The following is a 27,050-nucleotide window of genomic DNA, read 5'->3' as shown; positions in this document are numbered from 1 at the left end:
CCCGGCGGAGGTGAAGAATTGCGGAGGTCCCAGAGAATACCGGGTCAGGCCCACTAATGATATACCAGGCTGTACGTGTGTGTGGGCTGTCAAGGCACCGGAGGATTGTGATTTGCCGTGAAACTGGTGCCGGCCACGATTTTGGCATCAAAACCGATTCTTCGCCCAATCGCGTTTCCCAATTCCGGCGTCGGTCGGTGGAGAATCAAGCCCTCTACCTTTAATGTATTAAACATTGAAACCACGCAGCCAATAGCTTCAGTTGTGGACCCTACAGGAAGCAGTCAGTCACACTGGTGGTCAGAGAAATTTTCTCCATCATTCATCTCTTCCATTCTTGTTTTATAATAAATTCAAAGTACCCAATTATTTTTTCCAATAAAGGGGCAATTTAGCGTGTCTAATCCACCTACCCTGCACATCTTTGGGTTGTGGGGGTGAGACCCACACAGACACGGGGAGAATGTGCAAACTCCACACGGACAGTGACCCGGGGCCAGGATCGAACCCGGGTCCTGAGCGCCGTGGGGCAGCAGGGCTAACCACTGTGCCACCATGTCGCCCGACACTGAAGGGAGTGAGTAAACAGTCAGTGTATGTGGAAACATTCATTGGCAATTTGCCAGTGATGTCAAACCCAGGATGGTCTCAAACTGGGTAGAACATAGAACAGTACAGCACAGAACAGGCCCTTCGGCCCTCGATGTTGTGCCGAGCAATGATCACCCTACTCAAACCCACGTATCCACCCTATACCTGTAACCCAACAATCCCCCTTAACCTTACTTTTTAGGACACTACGGGCAATTTAGCCTGGCCAATCCACCTAACCGCACATCTTTGGACTGTGGGAGGAAACCGGAGCACCCGGAGGAAACCCACGCACACACGGGGAGGACGTGCAGACTCCACACAGACAGTGACCCAGCCGGGAATCGAACCCGGGACCCTGGAGCTGTGAAGCATTTATGCTAACCACCATGCTACCGTGCTGCCCACGGTATATGGGAGATGGAGAACATGTGACTATTTTTAACACAGGGCAAATGGGGAAATTTGAATTCAATAAATATCTGGAACTAAAAGTCAAATAATGACCATGAGACTACTGTCGATTATCGTGAAACCCCATCTAGTTCATTAATGTCCTTTAGGGAAGGAAATCTGCCGTCCCATGGCAGGTTGATGGAAAAAGTGAAGTCGTATGGGGTTCAGGGTGTACTAGCTAGATGGTTAAAGAACTGGCTGGGCTACAGGAGACAGAGAGTAGTGGTGGAAGGGAGTGTCTCAAAATGGAGAAGGGTGACTAGTGGTGTTCCACAGGGATCCGTGCTCTGACCACTGTTGTTTGTGATATACATAAATGACCTGGCGGAAGGTATAGGTGGTCTGATTACCAAGTTTGCAGATGATACTAAGATTGGTGGAGTTGCAGATAGCGAGGAGAACTGTCAGAGAATACAGCAAAATATAGATAGATTGGAGAGTTGGGCAGAGAAATGGCAGATGGAGTTCAATCCAGGCAAATGCGAGGTGATGCATTTTGGAAGATCAAATTCAAGAGCGGACTATATGGTCAATGGAAGGGTCTTGGGGAAATTTGATGTACAGAGAGATCTGGGAGTTCAGGTCCATTGTACCCTGAAGGTGACAACGCAGGTGGATAGAGTGGTCAAGAAGGCATACAACATGCTTGCCTTCATCGGACAGGGTATTGAGTACAAGAGTTGGCAGGTCATGTTACAGTTGTATCGGACTTTGGTTCGGCCACATTTGGAATACTGCGTGCAGTTCTGGTCGCCACATTACCAGAAGGATGTGGATGCTTGGGAGAGGGTGCAGAGGAGGTTCACCAGGATGTTGCCTGGTATGGAGGGTGCTAGCTATGAAGAAAGGTCGAGTAGATTAGGATTGTTTTCGTTGGAAAGACGGAAGTTGATGGGGGGGACCTGATTGAGGTCTACAAAATTATGAGAGGTATGGACAGGGTGGATAGCAACAAGCTTTTCCCAAGAGTGGGGGTGTCAGTTATAAGGGGTCACGATTTCAAGGTGAGAGGGAGAAAGTTCAAGGGAGATGTGCGTGGAAAGTTCTTTACGCAGAGGATGGTGGGTGCCAGGAATGCTTTACCAGCAGAGGTGGTAGAGGCGGGCAAGCTAGCATCATTTAAGATGCATCTGGACAGGTATATGAATGGGCGGGGAACAGAGGGAAGTAGACCTTGGAAAATAGGAGACAGGTTTAGATAAAGGATCTGGATCGGCGCAGGCTGGGAGGGCCGAAGGGCCTGTTCCTGTGCTGTAATTTTCTTTGTTCTTTGTTTGTACTTACCCGGTCTGGCCTACATGTGACTCCAGACCCACAGCAATGTGGTTGACTCTTAAATGCCCCCTCAGGGATGGGCAATAAATGCTGGCCCAGCTCAGCACCCCTACATGCCATGAATGTAAAAAAACATGGACTAACTGCCTGACAAATAAATCCCAAAATTTACGAACACTTGTTTTCCCAAGTGCAATCATTACTATTAAATGGAAAATCCCTGTCAAAAGTTGATTTATGATGTAGATTATTCCCCTGTTGGTTTTACCCATATTCAGTATCGCTCCCAGGATGCTGGATGGCTGGTTAATATCCAAGATGAAGTGAAACACGGAAATGCTGGAGGCAATGTAGAGAGGGCAACCAAATGGATAGTTGACTTAAAGTTTTTGAGATACATAAGATAAGGCTGAAAAGTCTTGGGTTGGTTACTTTGGAGTGAAAACCCAGGGCAGAGAACACAGAACCATCAAGATTCGTAAGGAGAATCCCTACTTCCAAATAAAATGTGTGCAGTCAGTCAGAGAGTGCTGGGTGTGGTGTGGACGGAACAGAAACTGTGGGAACATTTGAAGGAGGGTCGGAGTGAGACTGGGTGATTGAGCGGGGCTTGATTTTGAGGTGGGCATGATTTAACTTGGCTCCAGCTGGTCAGATGGATCTGGTATCCAATAGGGAAGTGAGTGGAGATCACCATTCGCTTCCTCCACCATCAAGCATGGCATGTATCAACCAACTAAAGCTGAAATGGGAGAGGGGAAATTAATACGGTGAAATGATGGATAATACACATCTGGAGGGACCAGTACGGACTTGGTCACACTGAGCTGTGTTGCCTCCACATACTTGATATCCTTAAATAATTATCCTCACCTTGACTCTACCCATCCCGTGTCCCGAGGGACCCACATTGCCCTTCCATCCGCTAAACGATTTTGAAACTCTCACCCCAATGTTCAAATCCCTCCATGCCATCACCCCTCCCTATCTCTGTAACCTCCTCCAGCTGAACAATCGTCTGAGATCTCTCCATTCCTCCACTTCTGATCTCTTCTACATCCACGATTGCCATCATTCCAACAGTGACAGCTGTGGCTTCAGCTGCCTGAGTCAAAAGCCCTGAATTCCCTCCCGGAACCTCTCCACTTCTCTACCCCTCTCTCCTCCTTTTTGTCACTCCCTCAAATCTACTTTTATCAGCAAGCTTTCAGTAACATGCCCCGGACATCTCCCTGTGTGACTCTGTGTCCAATTCTGTCTGATAATGATCCTGTGAAGTAGCTGGAGATGTTTTACTCTGTTACAGAGAGGACATTAATGCAAGTTGTTGATGAAGGGTGATCCTTGAGTAAGGTACTAACGGTGGAAACTTGATCCCAGCTGGGAATAGCAGGCAAAGGACAGGAAAGAACTCCAAACCATTGACAGGAATCTGGTTGTGTCAACAGGTTTGGAATTATTCACCTTATGTCACTCCCATTTAGGGAGTGCAGCCCTCTGCTACATCGAGGGCCCATGAAGAGGAGTTGGCCATTCAGCCTGTTCCGCTACTGTATTCCTCTGCCAGACAAATGGATCTCAATCATGGACAGAATCCTCGATTGATCTTTACTCACGACCGAAGTCAATGCTACTCTACCCCAGCTGCCAAATAGAGGATGAAGTTTGGGTGTGAATGGACAAACATTCCAACTAAACAAACAAAGTTCCTCAACTACTTTCTCCTTTCACGCCCTCAGTAACCCTCAAAGCAATGATTCATTTTGAAGATCAGTTACTGGTGTTTTTGGGTGAGCTGTGCTTCACCTTGAAGCTGACATGGGCTGGAAGCACAGAACTTACTCTGGATCCGAGGACTGTAGGGGTCTTCAATGGGAATGGCTGGGTCCAGAACTCTGTAGATCACCTGGAAAACAATACAACAGCTTTAATCAGAATGTAAACTGTCACGATCAAGAAAAATGAAACGGGTTGGGTCAAAATTGATTTGCCCAGGCGCGGTCTCTGTCCTCATCCCTGCTGAGATCTGACCTCCTCCTGGACCCTCTCTACATCCTCTCCCTGTACTCATCTCCATATCGAACCCTCTCCACTTGGATCATATACTTGTCATGTCCTTCCCCCAATTATGTTGTGAGAATGAGAGATCAGAATAATCTTTATTAGTGTCACAAGTAGGCTTACATTAACACTGCAATGAAGTTACTGTGAAAAGCCCCTAGTCGCCACACTCCGGCACCTGTTCGGGTGGTAGAGCAGAATTCAGAATGTCTAATTCACCTAACAGCACGTCTTTCAGGATGTGTGGGAGGAAACCGGAGCACCCGGAGGAAACCCACGGAGACACGGGGAGAACGTGCAGACTCCGCACAGACAATGACCCAGTGGGGATCGAACCTGGGACCCTGTTGCTGTGAAGCAACAGTGCTAACAACTGTGCTACCGAGCTGCCCGAGGGAACCATCCCATCCCCCCCCCCCCAACTCCCGTGGGAAACTTTGTCTCAAATAATAAAATTATTAAAAGGGCAAGAAACAATATATACTACAAATTAAAATGATTGGGAGAGTTTTGCGGTAGAAATAATATAATAAAGATATATCTGAGATGTTGACAGAAGAATAAATTCTGGCCGGGAGGTCAGGAGAACTCCCATGATCTCCCTGAAACAGTGGCTGGAGGATCTTTTTCAGTCATCTGAGAGCGTGAACAAGGCCTTGACTTAACCTCATCCAAAACCCAGCAGCTCTAACAATGCAGCACACGCCCCGTACAGCCCTGGGTTCATGTCCTGCCAAAACCCAGCAACTCTAACAATGCAGCACACGCCCCGTACAGCCCTAGGTTTCATGTCCTGAATGCAGATAGGTAGGTCCACTGAGCACACATATTTCTGAACAAGCGATTGTTTTGTCACTCACTTCTCCCTCAGTCGAAGGCTCAATGTCGGAGTAGCGAGATTCACAGATAACGTCGTCCACCTTTCTGAGGGGCCCTCGAGAGACATTCGGGAAGTCTGTGGCACAATCATAACTGAAGTAGCGGTAGACTTGCCACGTGCGGCCAAAATCTGCAGAGCGCTCAATCAACATGGCAGATGGTCGGAAGGTCTGTGGAGAGACAATACCAATTACACAGCCTTTCCATCCAAGTTCCTCCCCTTCTTTGTTATTGGTGCTACCGTTAGCTCATCCAAGTGTCACTCTCCGCACGGGATTCAGTGAGCATTCATAATGCCCTGTTTCTGGGGGGGTGGGAACGGCAGCGTGGGGGGGTGCGGGGAGGGGGGAATCTTGCAGGAGTTCCAACACAGCTTGGTGGGATTTTCCCGGCCTATTGTCCTCATTCCCCACCACTGAATAATACACCATACATTGAATATTGCGATCCCCATTCGAATACATTTAGATGTCATTTAGGAAGCTCAATGGTCCCCATGCCAACACAAATCTCAGCAGGTTCCCATGGTTCCCTAGCGAGTGGAACCAGCAGAGGCGCACAGCCCCAGAGGAGAGGGGGGGTGACGGGGGGTGGGGGTGGGTGTCACGCTCAAACTGTACACGACACGCACAAAATGGAAGCTGGAGTCAGCCATCAGGGCCTTGGAGCCTGTCCCAACATCCATACGATCGTGGCTGATTTATGGCCGACTCAGCTCCTTTTCTGTACCAGAGCCCTCGACTCCTCCATCTATCAAATATTTATCCACCTCCATTTTAAATACTTCTAATGATCTGGCCTCCACCTCCCTCCGGGGCAGAGAGTTCCAGAGATTCACCACCCTCTGTGGGAAGGAATTTCTCCGCATCTCAATTTTAAATGGCCGGCCCTTTATCCTGTGGCTATGTCCCCTTGTTCGAGACTCACTCACCAGTGAAAACATCTCACCATCTACCCTGTGAGACCTCCTCAGGGTCTTGTGTGTCTGAACAAGGTCACCCCTCAGTCTTCTAAACTCCAAGGAATCCCGACCCAGACTACATTGTCCCTCTTGATAGGAAAACCCTCTCATCCCAGGGATTATCCTGGTGAATCTCCTTTGGACGGCCTCCAATGTCACAATATCCTCTCTTATATTAGGAGAGCAATATGCAGTATTCCCGGTGAGACCTCACCAACACCCTGTACAATTGCATCAAAACCTCCCTCTTTTTAAACTCCAACCCCTTTGCAATAAAGGCCAAAATGCCGTTTGCCGCCTTGACTACTTGTTGAACCTGCCTGTTAGCTTTTAATGATTCATGCACGAGAACACTCAGACCCCTCTGTACCTCACTCACCCGCAGTCTCTCTGGATTTAGGTAATCTGCCTTTTGATTCTTCCTACTGAAGGGCGTGACCTCGCACTTACCCACGTTAAATCCATTTGGCAGGTTTTCGCCCAGTCACCCAATCTATCCATAATCCCATTGCAGAATCACAATATCCTCATCACAAAATGCCCTTCCACCTATTTTCATATCATTGGCAAATTCGGAAACTTTACATTCTGCTCCTTCCTCCAGGTCATTAATGTAAATACTGAACAATTGTGGGCCAAGTACTGATCCCTGTGGTACTACACTAGTTACAACTTTCCACTCTGAAAAAACCCATTTGTCCCAACTCTCTGTTTTTATGTGACAGCCAGTTATCAATCCATGCTAACACATGGGCGGCATGGTGGCTCAGTGGATAGCACTGCTGCCCCACCGCTCCAGGGTCCCAGGTTCGATTCCCAGCTTGGGTCACTGTCTGTGCGGAGTCTGCACGTTCTCCCCGTGTCTGCGTGGGTTTCCTCCGGGTGCTCCGGTTTCCTCCCACAGTCACAAAGATGTGCGGGTTAGGTGGATTGGCCATGATAAATTGCCCCTTAGTGTCCAAAAGGTTAGGTTGGGTTACAGGGATAGGGTGGTTTCAGTAGGGTGCTCTTTCCAAGAGCTGGTGCAGACTCGATGGGCCAAATGGCCTCCTTCTGCAATGTCAATTCTATGGTTCTATGACCTCCTCCAATTCCATGGGGTTTTATTTTATGCACCACCTTCTTATGCGACACCTTGTCAAATGTCTTTTGGAAATCTAAATAGACGACATCTAGAGGTTGCCCTCTATCTACTCTCCCTGTTACAACCTCAAAGAATTCGAGCAAATTTGCTAAACCTGATTTCCCTTTCATAAAACCATATTGACTAGGTTTGATTATACTCAGTTTTCTAAATGATTAGCTAATTCCTCTTTGATCTATTGACTCCAACACCTTGCCAGTAATAGATATTAAATTAACTGGCCTATAGTTCCCTGCCTTCTGTCATTCTCCCTTTTTGAACAGGCTGTTTTCCAATCTCCAGTACCATCCCAGAATTTAGTGAGTTACACATAATTTCAAACTATGGATTCGCTATCTCTGCAGTCCTTCCATTAAAACCCTAATGTGCAGTTCATTGAGTCCTGGGGCCTTGTCTGCCTTTAGCCCCTTGAGTTTCTCTAATACTCTATCCCTTCTGATTGGGATTGTTGAAAGTTCCACCATGTTATTTGAAATCAGCACATCTGATATCTTAGGGATATTTGCAATGTCTTCCATGGTGGAGACTGATGCAGCCTGCCGAACCCGACCGGTTCACGCCGGTGCCAACCACACCTGGTCGCTGCCGGCGTGAACAGCGCGCGACCGGTGACTGTGGGGCCTGTGGGGGGCGGAGGGAGGATCGAGCACCACGGGCGTGGTCGACAGATGTCTGGCCCGCGATCGGTGCCCACCGATCGTCGGGCCGGCGTCTCTAAGAGACGCACTCTTTCCCCTCCGCCGCCCCGCAAGATCAAGCCGCCATGTCTTGTGGGGCAGTGGAGGGGAAGACGGCAACCACGCATGCGCGGGTTGGAGCCGGCCAACCTGCGCATGCGCGGCTGACGTCACTTCGGCGGCGCCGGCCGCGTCATTCCCGGCGCGCCGCTTTGACGCAAGAGTCAAGGCCGGGCGCTCGGAATTCACGTGCTGCCGCTCCTAGCCCCCCGGGGGGGGGGGGGGGCGGGGGGAGAATAAGGGGCGTCGGCCGTTGGGAGAATCGCGCCCCTGGTCTCTCACTATCCTTCACCACTTTGTATGTCCTGCTTTTCAATCTCACATTATCCATGACCTCCTTTGTTAGCCATGGATTTTGCCTCTTTCTCGTGGAATCCCTCTTTGTGACTGGGATAAACTCCTGCTGAGCGTTATGGACCAGCTGTTTGAATATCTGCCACATGCTCGTCGACTGACCTGCATCTTTACCCAGTTAACCTTCGACAACTCCTCCCTCACACCATTAGAATTGTCCTTGTCTAAGCTGAAGACACTGGTTATGGGCCTGTGACGCTCACCCTCCGAGTCTATCTGGAATTCTATCATATTGTGGTTACTGCCCGCTGGGGAATCCTTAACCACATGATCCCTTATTCATTACACAAACCAAATCTAAAATAGCTCATACGTGGTTGGTTCCACAACGTACTGCTCGAAAAAGCAATCCCTGATGTCCATGGACAGGCCTCAGGCCTCAGGCTGTTCCGGGGATGTTCTATCCTGGGGGGTGGGGTTCCATTTCCTTCGGAGGGGGCTCCATGATGATAGTGGGACGCAGAGATCTGCAGCGTGGAGAGGCTCCGATCTTTTAAAAGCCCAAGTTGCAGGTGGGCCCCACCCTTACAGTTTTTTCTCACCAGTTTGAAAATAGCACGAGCAAACCATGTTGTGTTCTTATGAAACCCCCACTTTCATCATAGAATTTACAGAGCAGAAGGAGGCCATTCGGCCCATCGACTCTGCACCGGCTCTTGGAAAGAGCACCCTACCCAAGGTCAACACCTCCACCCTATCCCCATAACCCAGTAACCCCACCCAACACTAGGGGCTATTTTGGACACAAAGGGCAATTTAGCATGGCCAATCCACCTAACCTGCCCATCTTTGGACGGTGGGAGGAAACCGGAGCACCCGGAGGAAACCCCCGCAGACACGGGGAGGGTGTGCAGACAGTGACCCAAGCCGGAATCGAACCTGGGACCCTGGAGCTGTGAAGGAATTGTGGTAACCACTGTGCTACCGTGCTGCCAAAAACTTTGCCAAAAAGAATAGCACATTCCTGCATTCCTGCACAGGAAACTTGCCCTTTCCACTGGAGAACATGGTGGTGGTGATGGGGCGGCAGTTACACGGCAGCAGGAGTGCTGCGTTATTTCTCCCTCCTCATGCTACAGGTAGCTATGGCCAGCTTTAACCTCCTTTCTCCGACATGAGCTGAAATCAGCCAGTTTTGCACAGACCAGGAGTCAATCCCAAAGCTATCCTGGTCTCTGGGGCTCTCATGGAGTCATTAAAAAAAAAAATTTTTTTAAATTTAGAGTACCCAATTTTTTCCAATTAAGGGACAATTTAGCGTGGCCGATCCACCTGCTCTGCACATCTTTGGGTTGTGGGGGCGAAACCCACGCAGACACGGGGAGAATGTGCAAACTGCACACAGACAGTGACCCAGAGCCGGGATCGAACCTGGGACCTCGGCGCCATGAGGCAGCAGTGCTAACCACTGCGCCACCGTGCTGCCCTGCATGGAGTCATGTTTGAGAAATGCTTGTGGGGAGTATTTGTTAAATTCATTCTCGGGATGTGAGCATCGCTGCCAAGGGTCAGGTTTTCTGCTCAGGCCCCACTATCCCCTCGAGAAGTGGGGTCTCCTTCTTGAACTGGCAGTGGTGCTTTAACACAACGGAGCGTCTCGCTGCACCCACTTCAAAGCACAGCTAACCTGAGTGTACCGCACGTCTGCACGCCTACCTTGAATGTCATGATGAGGTGGGTGAAATGGAATTCTGCCTCCAGGTCCAGACGTAAGCGGACATTGGACACACCTGCAGGAAAGACAAATCCGTCAGTGTCAGTGAGGAGTGGGTGACAGTCTGGGACACGCGGCCTGTTACACACTAGGATCTTTGAACAGAACCAGTCTAAACTGGGAAGCTCAACTGACCGTGGCCTGGAGCGTCAGGTGAGCAACAAGCTGGAGACACCTCAATTCAATCCGCAGTGGGATCCAGAACGGAAAATACCACTGAATGCAGATCCGATTGCCAACCTGGCTCAGAGGGATACTGGAAAGCTAATTGGGAACAGTCACAATGACGCAGTGTCCTGAAGCGTGGTACATTGGCGAGATCATGCAGACACTGCGACAACGAATGAATGGACATCGCGTGACAATCACCAGGCAGGAATGTTCCCTTCCAGTCGGGGAACACTTCAGCAGTCAAGGGCATTCAGCCTCTGATCTCCGGGTAAGTGTTCTCCAAGGCGGCCTTCAGGACACACGACAACGTAGAATTGCCGAGCAGAAACTTATAGCCAAGTTCCGCACACATGAGTGCGGCCTCAACCGGGACCTTGGATTCATGTCGCATTACATCCACCCCCCACCATCAGGCCTGGACTTGCGAAATCCTCCCAACTGTCCTGGCTTGAGACAATTCACACCTCTTTAACCTGGGGTTATCCCTCTCTCCAGTTACTTGGTCTGGATCTGTAAAGACTTAACTACCTGTAAAGACTCGCATTCAAAGTATCGTCTTGCATCTCTGACTTTGTCTATATCAATGTTTCTGGAACGTACCTCTTCATTCACCTGAGGAAGGAGCAGCGCTCCGAAAGCTAGTGTTTGAATCAAACCTGTTGGACTTTAACCTGGTGTAGTAAGGCTTCTTACTGTGCTCACCCCAATCCAACGCCGGCATCTCCACATCATTGAAACAGATAGGCAGCAGAAACACAGTTACATAAAGGAGATTGATGCAGACAATTTCCAGTGATCAAGAGGTCAGGGGCAAGCACGGTAGCACAGTGGTTAGCACTATTGCTTCACAGCTCCAGGGTCCCAGGTTCGATTCCCGGCTTGGGTCACTGTCTGTGCGGAGTCTGCACGTTCTCCCCGTGTCTGCGTGGGTTTCCTCCGGGTGCTCCGGTTTCCTCCCTCAAGTCCCGAAAGATGTGCTGTTAGGTGATTTGGACATTCTGAATTCTCCCTCTGTGACCCGAACAGGCGCTGGAATGTGGCGACTAGGGGCTTTTCACAGTAACATCATTGCAGTGTTAATGTAAGCCTACTTGTGACAATAAAGATTATTATTATAAAGGAGGCCACAGGCATAGGATTAAACGTCAGAGATTCAGAGTGAAGGTCAGGAAAACAGCTTCACAATGGAGGCGTGAGGCGGCAGACGTTGAGGCAGAGACTGTGTGAGGATTTGAATGAACAGTGTGGGGTGAGGGAAAAGGGGCTGGAGGGTGATAGGAACAGGGAAGGAAAATGGGATCGACTTGCTTGTGTGGAGGGTAAACATCAAGATGGAGTGGTTGGGCCGAACGCCATTTCTCTGTTGTTATTTTTACATCCTGCTCCCTGCTCCCGGTGACTCACCCGGTCAGGAATCCCACAGCTCAGTTCCATATCGGAGTCCTGAGAGGAGGTAGCAAAACAGCACATTCACCACCCCCCCCCCCCCCCCCACCCATCACCCCCCCCCCCCTGCTCGCTCTGCCCTCACCTTCTCTACCCACTCCCCCAACCCCCATCACCCCCCTCCCTGCTCGCTCTGCCCTCACCTTCTCTACCCACTCCCCCACCCTCCGTCACCCCCCTCCCTGCTCGCTCTGCCCTCACCTTCTCTACCCACTCCCCCACCCCCGTCACCCCCCTCCCTGCTCGCTCTGCCCTCACCTTCTCTACCCACTCCCCCACCAACCCCTCCCCCTCTCTCTCCCCCCTCCCCCTGTCACCCCCCCCCCCATCCACCTCCCCGCTCGCTTCCCCTCACCTTAGCCACACATCCCCCTACCCCAGGCCTCTCCCCCTCCCCCACCGTCACCCCCGTCACCCCTCTCCCTGCTCCCTCTGCCGTCACCTTCTCCACCCACCCACCCCTTCCCCGTCACCCCCAACTCTCCCCCTCACCTTCGCCACCCCCTCCCCCTCCGCCACCCCCTTCCCCCAAACCCCCTCCCCCTCCCCCCGTCACCCACACTCCTCCTCCTCGCTCTCCCACTTCACCTTCGCCACCCCCTCCCCCTCCCCCTCCGCCACCCCCTCCCCCACTCCCCAACCCCCCGTCATACCCCACTCCTGCTCCCCGCTCTCTCCCTCCTCACCTTCTCCACCCAGTCCCCCTCCCCCACATTACCCCCCACTCCCCCTCGCCCACCCCTCCTCCCCGCTCTCTCCCCCCTCACCTTCGCCACCCCCTCCCCCATTCCCCCTCACCCCGTCACCCCCCACTCCTCCTCCCCGCTCTCTCCCCCTTCACCACCCAGCAGCCTGGTCACCCCCTGGGGTCTGAATCAGAAAGAGTGAGGTTGCAGTTCTGGGATGCAGTAGGAAAGGAGGGGAGGTGAGTGGAGGGGTAGGGGAGGAGGGGTGCAAGAAGGAGGGGAGGGACGAGAGAAACAATGGGAGAGAGGGAGGAGGGGTGTGTGCAGGGAAGAGGGAAGGGAGAGGGGGAGGTGGGGTGTGTGCAGGGAAGAGGGAAGGGAGAGGGGGAGGTGGGGTGTGTGCAGGGAAGAGGGAAGGGAGAGGGGGAGGTGGGAGGGGGAGGTGGGGTGTGTGCAGGGAAGAGGGAAGGGGGAGAGGGAGGTGGGGTGTGTGCAGGGAAGAGGGAAGGGGGAGAGGGAGGAGGAGCCACAATGTAAACAAGACAATCATTCCTTTCAGCGAATGGGCCCACGTGTCACAGGAAGGCCGGCAGATAAGACAAGCAGTGAATTGACTGAAGTTAGCCCTGTGTGGCCCCTCTGTTTGGCACTCCCTGCTGCACCACATTACAGATCACACTAAGACTGGCTGCATGAAGCAATCGAGCTGAAACAAGACTGTGATTGAATCGTTCACACACTACTGCCATCTGACCCTCAACAATCCTCAATCTGAACTTCCTGTGACACAGGCCCCCCTAACCCCAGCCACCCCAACCTCTCCAGGCCAGGCTTCCAGCTGCTACAGAACACGGAGTGTGCACAGCACAGCTTCCTCACAATTTTCCATTGACGTATCAGCAACATGCATCAAAAATAACCCAGAATTTCTCTCCACAAACACACATCACAGAGGAGTGAACGAGGCAATGAGCTCACTTTATTTCCACTGGATCTGTCAGATGTGCTGAACTGTCTTATTCACACTGACACTACACAGCTCGGCCTCCTGATCAATCCAATACCTCGGCTTCAACAGGTAGCTCGGTATCCTCTACAAGCTGGAGCTCATAATCTACAGCAGTACAGAGGGAGTGCTGCACTGTCAGAGGGTCAGTACTGAGGGAGTGCTGCACTGTCAGAGGGTCAGTACTGAGGGAGTGCTGCACTGTCAGAGGGTCAGTACTGAGGGAGTGCTGCACTGTCAGAGGGTCAGTACTGAGGGAGTGCTGCACCGTCAGAGGGTCAGTACTGAGGGAGTGCCGCACTGTCAGAGGGTCAGTACTGAGGGAGTGCTGCACTGTCAGAGGGTCAGTACTGAGGGAGTGCCGCACTGCCAGAGGGTCAGTACTGAGGGTGTGCTGCACTGTCAGAGGGTCAGTACTGAGGGAGTGCTGCACTGTCAGAGGGTCAGTACTGAGGGAGTGCCGCACTGTCAGAGGGTCAGTACTGAGGGAGTGCTGCACTGTCAGAGGGTCAGTACTGAGGGAGTGCTGCACTGTCAGAGGGTCAGTACTGAGGGAGTGCCGCACTGTCAGAGGGTCAGTACTGAGGGAGTGCTGCACTGTCAGAGGGTCAGTACTGAGGGAGCGCTGCACTGTCAGAGGGTCAGTACTGAGGGAGTGCCGCACTGTCAGAGGGTCAGTACTGAGGGAGTGCCGCACTGTCAGAGGGTCAGTACTGAGGGAATACTGCACTGTCAGAGGGTCAGTACAGAGGGAGTGCCGCACTGTCAGAGGGTCAGTACTGAGGGAGTGCTGCACTGTCAGAGGGTCAGTACTGAGGGAGTGCTGCACTGTCAGAGGGTCAGTACTGAGGGAGTGCCGCACTGTCAGAGGGTCAGTACTGAGGGAGTGCTGCACTGTCAGAGGGTCAGTACTGAGGGAGCGCTGCACTGTCAGAGGGTCAGTACTGAGGGAGTGCCGCACTGTCAGAGGGTCAGTACTGAGGGAGTGCAGCACTGTCAGAGGGTCAGTACTGAGGGAGTGCCGCACTGTCAGAGGGTCAGTACTGAGGGAGTGCTGCACTGTCAGAGGGTCAGTACTGAGGGAGTGCTGCACTGTCAGAGGGTCAGTACTGAGGGAGGGCCGCACTGTCAGAGGGTCAGTACTGAGGGAATGCTGCACTGTCAGAGGGTCAGTACTGAGGGAGTGCTGCACTGTCAGAGGGTCAGTACTGAGGGAGTGCCGCACTGTCAGAGGGTCAGTACTGAGGGAGTGCTGCACTGTCAGAGGGTCAGTACTGAGGGAGTGCCGCGCTGTCAGAGGGTCAGTACTGAGGGAATACTGCACTGTCAGAGGGTCAGTACAGAGGGAGTGCCGCACTGTCAGAGGGTCAGTACTGAGGGAGTGCTGCACTGTCAGAGGGTCAGTACTGAGGGAGTGCTGCACTGTCAGAGGGTCAGTACTGAGGGAGTGCCGCACTGTCAGAGGGTCAGTACTGAGGGAGTGCTGCACTGTCAGAGGGTCAGTACTGAGGGAGCGCTGCACTGTCAGAGGGTCAGTACTGAGGGAGTGCCGCACTGTCAGAGGGTCAGTACTGAGGGAGTGCAGCACTGTCAGAGGGTCAGTACTGAGGGAGTGCCGCACTGTCAGAGGGTCAGTACTGAGGGAGTGCCGCACTGTCAGAGGGTCAGTACTGAGGGAGTGCTGCACTGTCAGAGGGTCAGTACTGAGGGAGTGCTGCACTGTCAGAGGGTCAGTACTGAGGGAGGGCCGCACTGTCAGAGGGTCAGTACTGAGGGAATGCTGCACTGTCAGAGGGTCAGTACTGAGGGAGCGCTGCACTGTCAGAGGGTCAGTACTGAGGGAGTGCCGCACTGTCAGAGGGTCAGTACTGAGGGTGCTGCACTGTCAGAGGGTCAGTACTGAGGGAATGCTGCACTGTCAGAGGGTCAATACTGAGGGAGCGCTGCACTGTCAGAGGGTCAGTACTGAGGGAGTGCCGCACTGTCAGAGGGTCAGTCATGAGGGAGTGCTGCACTGTCAGAGGGTCAGTACTCAGGGAGTGCTGCACTGTCAGAGGGTCAGTAGTGAGGGAGTGCTGCACTGTCAGGGGGTCAGTACTGAGGGAGTGCTGCACTGTCAGAGGGTCAGTACTCAGGGAGTGCTGCACTGTCAGAGGGTCAGTACTGAGGGAGTGCTGCACTGTCAGAGGGTCAGTACTGAGGGAGTGCCGCACTGTCAGAGGGTCAGTACTGAGGGAGTGCGGCACTGTCAGAGGGTCAATACTGAGGGAGTGCTGCACTGTCAGAGGGTCAGTACTAAGGGAGTGCCGCACTGTCAGAGGGTCAGTACTGAGGGAGTGCTGCACTGTCAGAGGGTCAGTACTGAGGGAGTGCTGCACTGTCAGAGGGTCAGTACTCAGGGAGTGCTGCACTGTCAGAGGGTCAGTACTGAGGGAGTGCCGCACTGTCAGAGGGTCAGTACTGAGGGAGTGCCGCACTGTCAGAGGGTCAGTACTGAGGGAGTGCCGCACTGTGGGAGGGTCAGTACTGAGGGAGTGCCGCACTGTCAGAGGGTCAGTACTGAGGGAGTGCTGCACTGTCAGAGGGTCAGTACTGAGGGAGTGCCGCACTGTCAGAGGGTCAGGACTGAGGGAGTGCCGCACTGTCAGAGGGTCAGGACTGAGGGAGTGCCGCACTGTCAGAGTCAGTACTGAAGGGGAGTGCTGCACTGTCAGAGGGTCAGTACTGAGGGAGCGCCGCACTGTCAGAGGGTCAGTACTGAGGGAGTGCTGCACTGTCAGAGGGTCAGTACTGAGGGAGTGCCGCACTGTCAGAGGGTCAGTACTGAGGGAGTGCCGCACTGTCAGAGAGTCAGTACTGAGGGAGTGCTGCACTGTCAGAGGGTCAGTACTGAGGCAGTGCTGCACTGTCAGTGGGTCAGTACTGAGGGAGCGCCGCTCTGTCAGAGGGTCAGTACTGAGGAAGTGCTGCACTGTCAGAGGGTCAGTACTGAGGGAGTGCTGCACTGTCAGAGGGTCAGTACTGAGGGAGTGCCGCACTGTCAGAGGGTCAGGACTGAGGGAGTGCCGCACTGTCAGAGGGTCAGGACTGAGGTAGTGCCGCACTGTCAGAGGGTCAGTACTGAGGGAGTGCCGCACTGTCAGAGGGTCAGTACTGAGGGAGTGCTGCACTGTCAGAGGGTCAGTACTGAGGGAGCGCTGCACTGTCAGAGAGTCAGTACTGAGGGAGTGCTGTACTGTCAGAGGGCTAGTACTGAGGGAGCGCCGCACTGTCAGAGGGTCAGTACTGAGGGAGTGCCGCACTTTCAGAGGGTCAGTACTGAGGGAGTACTGCACTGTCAGAGGGTCAGTACTGAGGGAGTGCCGCACTGTCAGAGGGTCAGTACTGAGGGAGTGCTGCACTGTCAGAGGGTCAGTACTGAGGGAGTGCCGCACTGTCAGAGGGTCAGTACTGAGGGAGTGCTGCACTGTCAGAGGGTCAGTACTGAGGGAGTGCCGCACTGTCAGAGGGTTAGTACTGAGGGAGTGCTGCACTGTTAGAGGGTCAGTACTGAGGGAGTGCTGCACTGTCAGAGGGTCAGTACTGAGGGAGTGCTGCACTGTCAGAGGGTCAGTACTGAGGGAGTGCTGCACTGTCAGAGGGTCAGTACTGAGGGAGTGCCGCACTGTCAGAGGGTCAGTACTGAGGGAGTGCCGCACTGTCAGAGGGTCAGTACTGAGGGAGTGCTGCACTGTCAGAGGGTCAGTACTGAGGGAGTGCCGCACTGGCAGAGGGTCAGTACTGAGGGAGTGCCGCACTGTCAGAGGGTCAGTACTGAGGGAGTGCTGCACTGTCAGAGGGTCAGTACTGAGGGAGAGCCGCACTGTCAGAGGGTCAGTACTGAGGGAGTGCTGCACTGTCAGAGGGTCAGTACTGAGGGAGTGTCGCACTGTCAGAGAGTCAGTACTGAGGGAGTGCCGCACTGTCAGAGGGTCAGTACTGAGGGAGCGCTGCACTGTCAGAGGGTCAGTACTGAGGGAGTGCCGCACTGTCAGAGAGTCAGTACTGAGGGAGTGCTGCACTGTCAGAGGGTCAGTACTGAGGGAGTGCTGCACTGTCAGAGGGTCAGTACGGAGGGAGTGCCGCACTGTCAAAGGGTCAGTACTGAGGGAGTGCTGCACTGTCAGAGGGTCAGTACTGAGGGAGTGCTGCACTGTCAGAGGTTCAGTACTGAGGGAGTGCCGCACTGTCAGAGGGTCAGTACTGAGGGATTGCTGCACTGTCAGAGGGTCAGTACTGAGGGAGTGCTGCACTGTCAGAGGGTCAGTACTGAGGGAGTGCTGCACTGTCAGAGGGTCAGTACTGAGGGAGTGCCGCACTGTCAGAGGGTCAGTACTGAGGGTGTGCTGCACTGTGTGCATTTGTTGGTGCGACTGTGTGTGTGTCTGTGTTTTTGTTGGTGTGTATGTGTATTGATATGTTTTATGTGTGACTTTGTGTGTATGTGTGTCATAGAATCCACGCCGTACAGAAGGAGCCCATTCGGCCCATCATGTCTGCACTGACTCTGAAAGAGCACCCTGATGGGGCCCACTCCCACAGCCTATCCCCGTAACCTAACCTGCACACCCCTGGGCACTAACGGCAAGTTATTAAGGCCAGTTCGCCGACCCTGCACATCCATGAACTTTGGGAGTAACAAGCTGCACCTGACACATCCAATTGAGGGTGAATGTTTCCCTGTGTTCATTGGGAGTCCGAGCTCGGGGGGGGGGGGGGGGGGGGGGGGGGGAGGTCATTAGCACCGGGATAAATGGTCAGCCAGTGTGAGGCTGACTACAGAGGAGAGAAGACCCAGTAAGCTGTAGCCAGGCCTCATGTAGATAATGCCGTCTTAATAAATGTCTCTGCAACTCGCCTTGGACTCCCCGTGTATTTATTAAACGGAGGAAAGTGGAGCACCCGGAGGAAACTCACGCAGACACGGGTAGAAAGTGCAAACACCACGCAGACCGTCAGCCAAGGCCGGCGTGTGGCGCAGGGAAGGGTTCAGGCCTGGTTGCCAAGGCCGGCGTGTGGCGTAGGGAAGGGATCAGGCTTGGTTGCCAAGGCCGGCGTGTGGCGTAGGGAAGGGTTCAGGCCTGGTTGCCAAGGCCGGCGTGTGGCGTAGGGAAGGGTTCAGGCCTGGTTGCCAAGGCCGGCATGTGGCGTAGGGAAGGGATCAGGCTTGGTTGCCAAGGCCGGCGTGTGGCGTAGGGAAGGGTTCAGGCCTGGTTGCCAAGGCCGGCATGTGGCGTAGGGAAGGGATCAGGCTTGGTTGCCAAGGCCGGCGTGTGGCGTAGGGAAGGGTTCAGGCCTGGTTGCCAAGGCCGGCGTGTGGCGTAGGGAAGGGTTCAGGCCTGGTTGCCAAGGCCGCCGTGTGGCGTAGGGAAGGGTTCAGGCCTGGTTGCCAAGGCCGGCGTGTGGCGCAGGGAAGGGTTCAGGCCTGGTTGCCAAGGCCGGCGTGTGGCGCAGGGAAGGGTTCAGGCCTGGTTGCCAAGGCCGGCGTGTGGCGTAGGGAAGGGTTCAGGCCTGGTTGCCAGGCCGTTGACGTGCTGCTGCTGCCGCTCAGTGATCGGGTCGACACAGGATCAATAAGCTACGGGTAACAATCCAGGGTGTGCCTCACAGAACCTCTGACGGAGAGACATTCAGACAAATCCTTGGCTCGGGATAGGCACTATTCTGCTCCACCCCTAGTATTCCATAGGGAAGAGTTGGAAAATAACAGCAAGGAACTTCCCTGAGACTAACTGGTATTTGGGAGCAGCAGTGAGGAGAGGGGAGGATATCTATTAATGAGAATTCATTGCTGTGAACGGCGGACTCGCTGTCCGTGACCCAGTAGCTGACAGATCTCTGCCCAAACACAGCAGATAGATTTTTCTTGTGTTATGTGGCAATGGCCTACCCATTCTGGCCGGGACACTTTCTGGCCAACTCTCACATTCCAGAGAGAGAAACAGGAAGAGGAGAGTGGCCAAACGCGTTTGTTTCTGGGAGAAGCGACTTCCTCACACACTGACCTTACTGTTCTGTCACAGCCTGGAAACTGGGCCCGACACACAAACATCTGGAAACTGGGCCCGACACACAAACATCTGGAAACTGGGCCCGACACACAAACATCTGTGTTCACCCATTAGCCCGAGGAGCGAAGAGACGCACGTTCTGTTGGCGCTTCTCTCTCATTCCCTTTTCCCTCCACCTCCTGGAGGCTGTGACCTTCACCAAATGCTGACCCACACAACACACTGTTCAGTTTGTGAATTCCAAGGGGGCAAGGATCGTCCCGGCCGACCAATCATTTAGCTGAAGGCACCGTATCCAGCTGTGGGGTAGAGAGGGGAATTGGGGTTACAGGATGCCAGCAGAGGTCAAGGTGAGGGCAGCCTACAGGCTGGAGGAGGTTGGAGGTTACACAGACAGGAAGGGTGAGCCCCTGAATCTACCTGTGGTGGTATGAATGGGAGCACTGCCATTGGTGCAGAGCACTGGTTTCCCATTGGCTCTGGCTGGTCATGTGCCTCTCGGCTGATTGGCTGGGATTAGTCATGTGACTGCTCACCAATTGGTCGAGAGGCTAGTAGACCCGCCTCCGAGGCGGGGTATAAGTACCCAGAGTTCCCGGCGGTCGGCCTTTCACTGTAGTCGCCCACTGGGCTAACATCTAGCTGATTAAAGCCTCAGTTTGGACTTTCGTCGTGCCTCGTGTCCAATTGATGGTACATCAATTTAATCAGCTAGAATTTTGAAATGAAGCTACGCATCAAGCCTGACTGCCTCCGCATCAGCCCACATGCTGCAAACGCACCTGCAACCTTTAAACACTGGCTGGCGTGTTTACACAGTTACCTGATGACTGCAGCCAGCAAACCCACCAAGGAGCAGAAACTCCACATCCTCCACTCGTGCGTGGGCACGGCGGGATACTCAATGATTGAGGACGGAAATGATTATGACGCGGCCATGGATATCCTGAGAGGACACTTTCTCCGGTCGGTCAATGAAGTATATGCACGGCATCTCCTGACGACTAGACAACAGTTCCCTGGTGAGTCCCTCGACGAGTTTTACCATCCCTCGCGGCTCTGGGGAGAAATTGCGCCTGTCCCCAAGTTTCTGCGACAGAGCACATGGAACTTTTAGTCAGAGATGCTTACGTTGCCAGCATGCAATCCCCCTCCATCCGCCAGCGATTACTGGAGAAGGACGCCCTCAGCCGAGCTGAGGCACAGACCCTCGCAAACTCCCTGGAGGTCGCCGACCTGAACGCCCGCGCATACGCCCCCTGGCCACGCGGCAACCCCTTGGATTTCATGGCACGGGCCACCTCCGTCCTCCGTCCTCCGCTGACCCCGACCCCTTCCCCCCCCCCCCAGGCCTGCGCTGTGGGACGCTCCGACAAGCTAGCGGGGCCCCGCTACTACTTTTGCGGCCTCTCCAAGCACCCCCACCCGCGCTGCCCGGCCCGCTCCGCTCTGTGTAAGAGCTGCGGGAAGAAGGGCCACTACACGGTGGTCTGCCAGACCAAGTCGGTCGCTGCTGTTCCGTGCAGCGACCGCGGATCCCCCCCCCCCCCCCTCCCCCCCACCCCGCCCCTCCCAGGGCCCAGCGCTGCGCACCGACCTCTCCGGCCCACCGCCCGGCCCCCGCAACAAGCCCACGGTCCTCCCTTCCCAAGGAAGTCGTCCTCAGGATCTCCTCTCCCGACCTGGCTGGCCACGCCCGGGCCCATCCTGCCCCGGAAGCATGTGCGGGTGCACAAGTCCGACCCGTTGGTGGAACAAGTCCAGTTACTCCACGCCAACCCGCAGTATGCGTACGTGGAGTATCCCGACGGTCGGCAGGATACGGTCTCACTTCGGGACCTGGCACCCACCGGCATACGGCCTTCTCCCCCTACATCCCGATTCCCCCCCAGCGCCCCCCACGCCCCCACGACCCAGCGCACAGACCCCCCCTTCCCTGATTACAGCGTCTCCACCACCGGCCCGGGGTACGGAGACACATCTACGACCGACGCTCCCGGAGGCAAGGACGACCATCAGCCCGACGTCACCGGCTCCACTGCGACGGTCCTCCAGAACACCACGGGCACCCGACAGGCTGATCGTGTCCATCTGATGCAACCATGGGACTTTATTGGACTCTATTGTAATATTTTTTTGCACCCAACTGTATTCGGTTTTGTTCATTTTGCCACGAGCCAGTGGGCAGCCCCCATCTTCTCGATTGTCTCTACTCATACCACCAGTCCTCGCCCCCCCCTTCCCCTTACAACACCCCCCCCCCCCCCCCCCCCGGCTACTTTCTCCACAAGGGGTGTATGTGGTGGTATGAATGGGAGCACTGTCATTGGTGCAGAGCACTGGTTTCCCATTGGCTCTGGCTGGTCATGTGCCCCTCGGCTGATTGGCTGGGACTAGTCATGTGACTGCTCACCAATTGGTCGAGAGGCTAGTAGATCCCGCCTCCGAGGCAGGGTATAAGTACCCAGAGTTCCCACCGGTCGGCCTTTCACTGTAGTCGACCACCGGGCTAACATCTAGCTGATTAATGCCTCAGTTTGGACCTTCATCGTGTCTTGTGTCCAATTGATGGTACATCAGGGAGTTAAACAGTAATCTGGGATTTTGGGGGACCAGGAGCCAGGGGTGATGAATAAAGAGAATTTGCTGCGATTGGATAAGGTGAAAATTACAGAAGGTACAAAGTGGGCGACTTGGGGTCGCGCCAGGCAGAAGAGAATTGGATGAATTGACCATAGAGATGGAAAGGTAGGGATGAGAGTTAGGGTAGGGTTACACTCAGGATAAGCAGTAAATGAGCTGAGGTAGGAGGGGAGAGAAGCGATATTACTCATCTGTAATGAACAGGATATTAATTCGAAAGCTCGGTTCAGAGTCCAATGGGATACAAAGGGGGCGATTCTCCAATATGGAGCCCAAATGTTCGCGCCGTCGTGAATGCCGTCATGTTTGATGAAGGCGCGAACTGGGCCACAGGGGGCCAGCGGAGCCAGCCTCCTTTCCCGGCGCCAAATAGGCGCTGCGCCAACCCGCGGATGGGCTGGGGACTTCGTTAGTGCGCCGGCCCCGACTCAACATGGTGTCAGTGTTCAGGGGCCGGCCTCACCAGAAAGTAGGTCGGGGGTGGGTGGGGAGAGGCCGGCCCGCCGATTGGAGGGCCCCGATCATGGGCCAGACCCCATCAGAGACCCCACCCCCCAGTGAAGGAGCCCCCCCCAGTGAAGGCCCCGTCGATTCCACCCGGCGCCGCGCCAAAAGCGGCAGCGCAAATGGCGGACCTCGGAGAATCGCGCACCGGCGTGGGGTCGTCGTGGCACGGTTGCGGCGATTCTCCGGCCCGGCGCGGGGCTCGGGAGAATCGCGCCCACAGTGTTTGGGAATAGTTTGGGAATGGTTCTCCTGAGACAGAGGCCATTCGAGGGATGGAGTCGAGGGAAGTGAGTGGTGAAAATAAATGGTATTGGTCTTCCCGCTATTCAATTGCGTCCGACAATTTGGCCTGTCTGGTTAAACAGAGGCAGCAGAGGGATTGAGAGAAGTGACAGAAAGTTAAAGTTGGCTGTTGTCACTGTACATGTGGAATCTGACCCAATGAACAATAATAAACAAGGAAATCATCGAATTATGGAATTTACAGTCCAGAAGGAGCCCATTCAGCCCATCGAGTCTGTACCGGCTCTTGGAAAGAGCACCCTACTTAAGCCACGCCTTCACCCTACCCCCATAACCCAGTAACCCCACCTAACCTTTCTGGACACTAAGGGCAATTTATCATGGCCAATCCACCTAACCCGCACATCTTTGGACTGTGGGAGGAAACCGGGGCACCCGGAGGAAACCCACGCACACACAGGGAGAACGTGCAGACTCCACACAGACAGTGACCCAAGCCAGGAATCGAACCTGGGACCCTGGAGCTGTGAAGCAATTGTGCTATCCACAATGCTACCGTGCTGCCCTGATGATGGTTGATGGAGGAATAATGGACTGAAGGATGGAGACAACTGACTGCTCCCCTTTTCAGAGTGCGATACAATCAATAACAGCACCGATCCTGCATTGCTATAGCCACACTTTCCAGAGAGTCAAGAGTGAACCCAAACACACAATGTTCTGATTCAGAGTTAACGGCGTTGCCAACAGAGGCAAGCTGCCAGTTACACGACTGAGTCACGGTGATGGGCCAACACCAAATTCTACCCTGGCCATCGCCACGCCACAAGGTTCAAATGACTCACCATTCTCTGACTGCCACCAGGCTTTCTTCCGGTATTGTGCAAAGGTTGTAATCACGTTTTCCACTCTGTGGCTGTCAGGATTTCGGAGTCTATCATAGGCCTGACGGGAATCGCAGGTGAAACATTTTTTCGCATCCTGTTCAAAATCAACCAAAAAAAAATCAGTGAATTCAATTCCCGAGTTGAGCACTGGACAAGGAAGATTATTGCCCAAACCAGCCTGAGGGACTGCTTTAGCACAGTGGGCTAAACAGCTGGCTTGTAACGCAAAACAAGGCCAGCAGCGTGGGTTCAATTCCCGTACCGGCCTCCCCCGAACAGGCGCCAGAATGTGGCGACTAGGGGCTTTTTACAGTAACTTTACTGAAGCCTACTCGTGACAATAAGCCATTCTTTACATCACAGCCCATGACAGAGCAGTTTCTGTCCGTGATTATTTCAACCCCACTGTATACAAAGCAACCTTGGCCGTGATTCTCCCCGGCCGGCGGGGCAGGGGGACCCGGCATTGGGCTGGGGGCTAGGCCCGCGACGGAGTGGCTCCCGCTCGCCGGCCGGCGGGGCAGGGGGTCCCGGCGTTGGGCTGGGGGCTAGGCCCGCGACGGAGTGGCTCCCGCTCGCCGGCCGGCGGGAATGGCCTTTGGCGCCCCGCCAGCCAGGGCTGAAAGGCCTTCACCGGAAGTCCGCGCATGCGCCGGAGCGCCAGCGGCTGCTGTCGTCATACCGGCACATGCGCAGCGGAGGGGGGTCTCTTCCGCCCCCGCCATGGTGGAGGCCGTGGAGGCGGCGGTAGAAACAGAGTGCCCCCACGGCACGGGCCCGCCCGCCGATCAGTGGGCCCCGATCGCGGGCCAGGCCACTGTGGGGGCACCCCCCAGGGTCAGTTCGCACCGCGCCTCTCCCCAGGACCCCGGCGCCCACCCGCACTGCCAATCCCGCCGGCGGGAACGGCCTGTCAGCGGGGGGACTTCAGCCCATCGCAGGCCGGAATAACGCCGCGGGGGGCCTGCTGACTGGTGCGGCGCGATTCCCGCCCCCGCCGATTCCCGTGGTGGTAGCGGGATTGACGGGGGGTCGGAGAATTCCGCCGTTTATTCCAAACCGCCTGGAGATGCTGACTCTCACTGGGGTACGGGTCCCACACACACTGACTCTCACTGGGGTACAGGTCCCACACACACTGACTCTCACTGGGGTACAGGCCCCACACACACTGACTCTCACTGGGGTACGGGTCCCACACACACTGACTCTCACTGGGGTACGGGTCCCACACACACTGACTCTCACTGGGGTACGGGTCCCACAGACACTGACTCTCACTGGGGTACGGGTCCCACACACACTGACTCTCACTGGGGTACGGGTCCCACACACACTGACTCTCACTGGGGTACAGGTCCCCCACACACACTGACTCTCACTGGGGTACGGGTCCCACACACACAGACTCTCATTGGGGTACGGGTCCCACACACACTGACTCTCACTGGGGTACGGGCCCCACACACACTGACTCTCACTGGGGTACGGGTCCCACACACACTGACTCTCACTGGGGTATGGGTCCCACACACACTGACTCTCACTGGGGTACGAATCCCACACACACTGACTCTCACTGGGGTACGGGTCCCACACACACAGACTCTCACTGGGGTACGGGTCCCACACACACTGACCCTCACTGGGGTACAGGTCCCACACACACTGACTCTCACTGGGGTATGAGTCCCACACACACTGACTCTCACCGGGGTACGAGTCCCACACACACTGACTCTCACTGGGATACAGTTCCACACACACTGACTCTCACTGGGGTATGAGTCCCACACACACTGACTCTCACTGGGATACAGTTCCACACACACTGACTCTCACTGGGGTACGGGTCCCACACACACTGAATCTCAATGGGGTACGGGTCCCACACACACTGACTCTCACTGGGGTACGGGTCCCACCCACACTGACTCTCACTGGGGTATGGGTCCTACACACACTGACTCTCACTGGGGTACGGGTCAACACACTGACTCTCACTGGGGTACGGGTCCCACACACACTGACTCTCACTGGGGTACGGGTCCCTCACACACTGACTCTCACTGAGGTACAGGTTCCACACACACTGACTCTCACTGGGGTACGGGTCCCACACACACTGACTCTCACTGTGGTACGGGTCCCACAGACACTGACTCTCGCTGGGGTACGGGTCCCACACACACTGACTCTCACTGGGGTACGGGTCCCACACACACTGACTCTCACTGGGGTACGGGTCCCACACACACTGACTCTCACTGGGGTACGGGTTCCACACACACTGACTCTCACTGGGGTCCCACACACACTGACTCTCATTGGGGTACGGGTCCCACACACACTGACTCTCACTGGGGTACGGGTCCCACACACACTGACTCTCACTGGAGTACGGGTCCCACACACTGACTCTCACTGGGGTACGGGTCCCACACACTGACTCTCACTGGGGTACGGGTCCCACACACTGACTCTCACTGGGGTACGGGTCCCACACACACTGACTCTCACTGGGGTCCCACACACACTGACTCTCACTGGGGTACAGGTCCCACAGACACTGACTCTCACTGGGGTACGGGTCCCACACACACTGACTCTCATTGGGGTACGGGTCCCACACACACTGACTCTCACTGGGATACGGGTCCCCCACACACACTGACTCTCACTGGGGTACGGGTCCCACACACACAGACTCTCACTGGGGTACGGGTCCCACACACACTGACTCTCACTGGGGTACGGGCCCCACACACACTGACTCTCACTGGGGTACGGGTCCCACACACACTGACTCTCACTGGGGTATGGGTCCCACACACACTGACTCTCACTGGGGTAGGGGTCCCACACACACTGACTCTCACTGGGATACAGTCCCACACACACTGACTCTCACTGGGGTATGGGTCCCACACACACTGACTCTCACTGGGGTACGGGTCCCACACACACTGACTCTCACTAGGGTCCCACACACACTGACTCTCACTGGGATACGGGTCCCACACACACTGACTCTCACTGGGGTACGGGTCCCCCACACACACTGACTCTCACTGGGGTACGGGTCCCACACACACTGACTCTCATTGGGGTACGGGTCCCACACACACTGACTCTCACTGGGGTACGGGCCCCACACACACTGACTCTCACTGGGGTACGGGTCCCACACACTGACTCTCACTGGGGTATGGGTCCCACACACACTGACTCTCACTGGG

The 27,050-nt window shown here is 54.9% G+C and overlaps 1 protein-coding gene across 1 annotated transcript in view; it reads right to left on the bottom strand.

Annotated features, from left to right (window-relative positions):
* Window positions 1–27,050, bottom strand: part of LOC119973626 (laminin subunit beta-1-like) — a 90,583-nt gene that overhangs the window by 31,512 nt on the left and 32,021 nt on the right. Inside the window, exons 4-6 of the mRNA XM_038812007.1 lie at window positions 10,115–10,188; window positions 5,244–5,432; window positions 4,165–4,228 (exon numbers count right to left, since the gene is read on the bottom strand). Coding sequence (XP_038667935.1) covers window positions 4,165–4,228; window positions 5,244–5,432; window positions 10,115–10,188 — 327 coding nt within the window. The remainder of the gene's footprint in view (window positions 1–4,164; window positions 4,229–5,243; window positions 5,433–10,114; window positions 10,189–27,050) is intronic.

This window comes from Scyliorhinus canicula, chromosome 11 (genome assembly GCF_902713615.1).
Source record: "Scyliorhinus canicula chromosome 11, sScyCan1.1, whole genome shotgun sequence".
In the NCBI taxonomy this organism is placed as follows: Eukaryota; Metazoa; Chordata; class Chondrichthyes; order Carcharhiniformes; family Scyliorhinidae; genus Scyliorhinus; species Scyliorhinus canicula.
Note: the sequence above shows the minus strand (reverse complement) of the source record. Positions and strands in the feature narration are given on the sequence as shown.